Source organism: Octopus bimaculoides, chromosome 9, assembly GCF_001194135.2.
Source record: "Octopus bimaculoides isolate UCB-OBI-ISO-001 chromosome 9, ASM119413v2, whole genome shotgun sequence".
Classification (NCBI taxonomy): Eukaryota; Metazoa; Mollusca; class Cephalopoda; order Octopoda; family Octopodidae; genus Octopus; species Octopus bimaculoides.
This window is the reverse complement of record NC_068989.1, coordinates 76,331,346-76,333,440: the sequence shown is the minus strand read 5'-3', so window position 1 is coordinate 76,333,440 and position 2,095 is coordinate 76,331,346. Positions and strand designations below refer to the sequence as shown.

General features: G+C 36.8%; 1 protein-coding gene across 1 annotated transcript in view; it reads right to left on the bottom strand.

Moving 5' to 3' along the window:
• LOC106868258 (low-density lipoprotein receptor-related protein 5) overlaps nt 1-2,095 on the bottom strand; it is a 91,783-nt gene that overhangs the window by 44,324 nt on the left and 45,364 nt on the right. The window contains exons 10-11 of the mRNA XM_014913433.2: nt 1,818-1,849; nt 1,442-1,598 (exon numbers count right to left, since the gene is read on the bottom strand). Coding sequence (XP_014768919.1) covers nt 1,442-1,598; nt 1,818-1,849 — 189 coding nt within the window. The remainder of the gene's footprint in view (nt 1-1,441; nt 1,599-1,817; nt 1,850-2,095) is intronic.

The window sequence follows — 2,095 nt, the reverse complement described above, 5'->3', positions numbered from 1 at the left end:
TATATATATATATATACCACAGCAACATACGCACATAAAATTTCTCAAAAAGCCATAGATTAATCAGAGGCCATATATGTAGAGGATTGTATAGTAGTCTATCAATCTACTAACACCATCTTCCACCCTGTTATCTTTTATCTCTTCAACCGGCTTCACAGTGGCTGGTTCTCCCACTCGGAGCTGCCTGAATTAATGCAGCATTCACTCATATCCACTCTTTTCTTCGTCTCTCATCACCCATATTGTGTCCTACTTGCCTTTTATCCAATCTTCTATTTTAAGATGGCTAGTTCTTCATAATTCTCTTCCTTGCTCAAGTTTTCTTTGCGTTGGTCCACATGGACCAATTTTATAACAACCGTATTGATTTCACCAGTCTCTTACGATCTGTAAAACCTATGGACGTAGCTATTCCACTAATAATTTTTAAAAGAGCGAAAATGGAGGCACATTTGGACGTTTCATAACATTGTAACAGGTTAGCGAAAAGAGCTCTAAAACCCTTGTCCTTTTGAGTTACAAAATCTTCAGACTGTTGCATCCCACTGGGCATCATTCTCCAGAGGGGTTTACTTGAGCAAAATAAACCCATGGGTCATTTTCCAAACGATTGCAATCTTTTTAATGCTGGAGTTTTTTCCTGTAAACGGAAGTCAGAAAAGCACCAGAAAGCTTCATTACTGATGATGCAATTTTCCTGGTTGGAACTGCATCGAAGCCAAATTGTATCATATGTATAAATCACGTTTTTCTAGAGAAGTTAATAATCAATGCCATTGAGTTTTCAAGGTCTTGAATTGAACTTGAAACTCGTACATTATGGAGAGGAGACGTAAAATGAGGCATTCATGTTGACTGGCATGTACAGAATACATCTTTCCATTGGCACTTTCAATACTTAGGTCAATCTGACCATCAAGAGAAGCACCATATATTTTCGACTTCATTGCTTCCTTCTATCTATAATCAGGTGGATTGTGATAGTAAACTAATGTTCTTGAAAGGGCTCATACTGGTATAAGTTGAAAAACTCTGAAACTGTTGTATCCCTTTGATTTTGCCCTTAATGTGCAGCAACTGCTTCAGTGGAGTAAAACCACTTGTCTTCTTACGAAGTACACTAGTGTATACATATTCTTACGAAGTACACTAGTGTATACATATTCTTACGAAGTACACTAGTGTATACATATTCTTACGAAGTACACTAGTGTATAAATATTCTTACGAAGTACACTAGTGTATACATAGTGTATACAAATTTAGAAATAAGAAATAAACCTTTCTTAAAGGCTATGAAAGGAAAATCTTTAAAAGTTCAAATTAGACCAATTCCAAAGTAGTTCTTTGAAAACTCATCGCCACCACGGTTATTCCTCTTTCCTGACATTTACTAAATAGCAAATAGGAACCACAAGAACAAACATATACTACCTACTTTCAAAGTCTGGCTGGTTTGAAGCATCAAAGGTCAGGAGGTCACGAGCTCTACCAAACTCAGGATGCACTATGTCGCGAACTTTATCCAGATTATCGAGCCGTGCTACATGAATACCGTTCCTTGAGGTTGTGTAATCTGTCCATATAAGGTAATCCTATAATGAAGGATACATGTGTTAATATATTCATATTTACCTCACACACTTGCGATAAATGTCTTCAAATACAAGCCGGCGAGGGAGCATCGACACTATGCCTCGACCTGCTAGAAATAGTAATCAAATACCTCCCTTAAATCGCAACCTACTGTTTGCAAGAGGAGGAAGTAGTTCTTGGATATTGGTCTAATCGATTACAGCTGACTTGAGACTAACCAGCAACAATAATTTACAATGAATTGCTTTGACTTAGGACAAAAATTATACCTATCAAGATATCAAGCAATGGAGGGGCCAGTTTTCTTTACATATATCTGAGTGTATAAGGAGAGGGATGACGCAACGTGTATTCTCTCCTTAAAAATTTTAAAGGATACGTACGAATTACTGGATCAAGCATCCAGGAACTGTAGTCTTACTTTATGATTGAGGTTATATCAGCTGTATTTATGCATGTGTATATATATATATATAGAGAGAGAGAGAGAGAGATA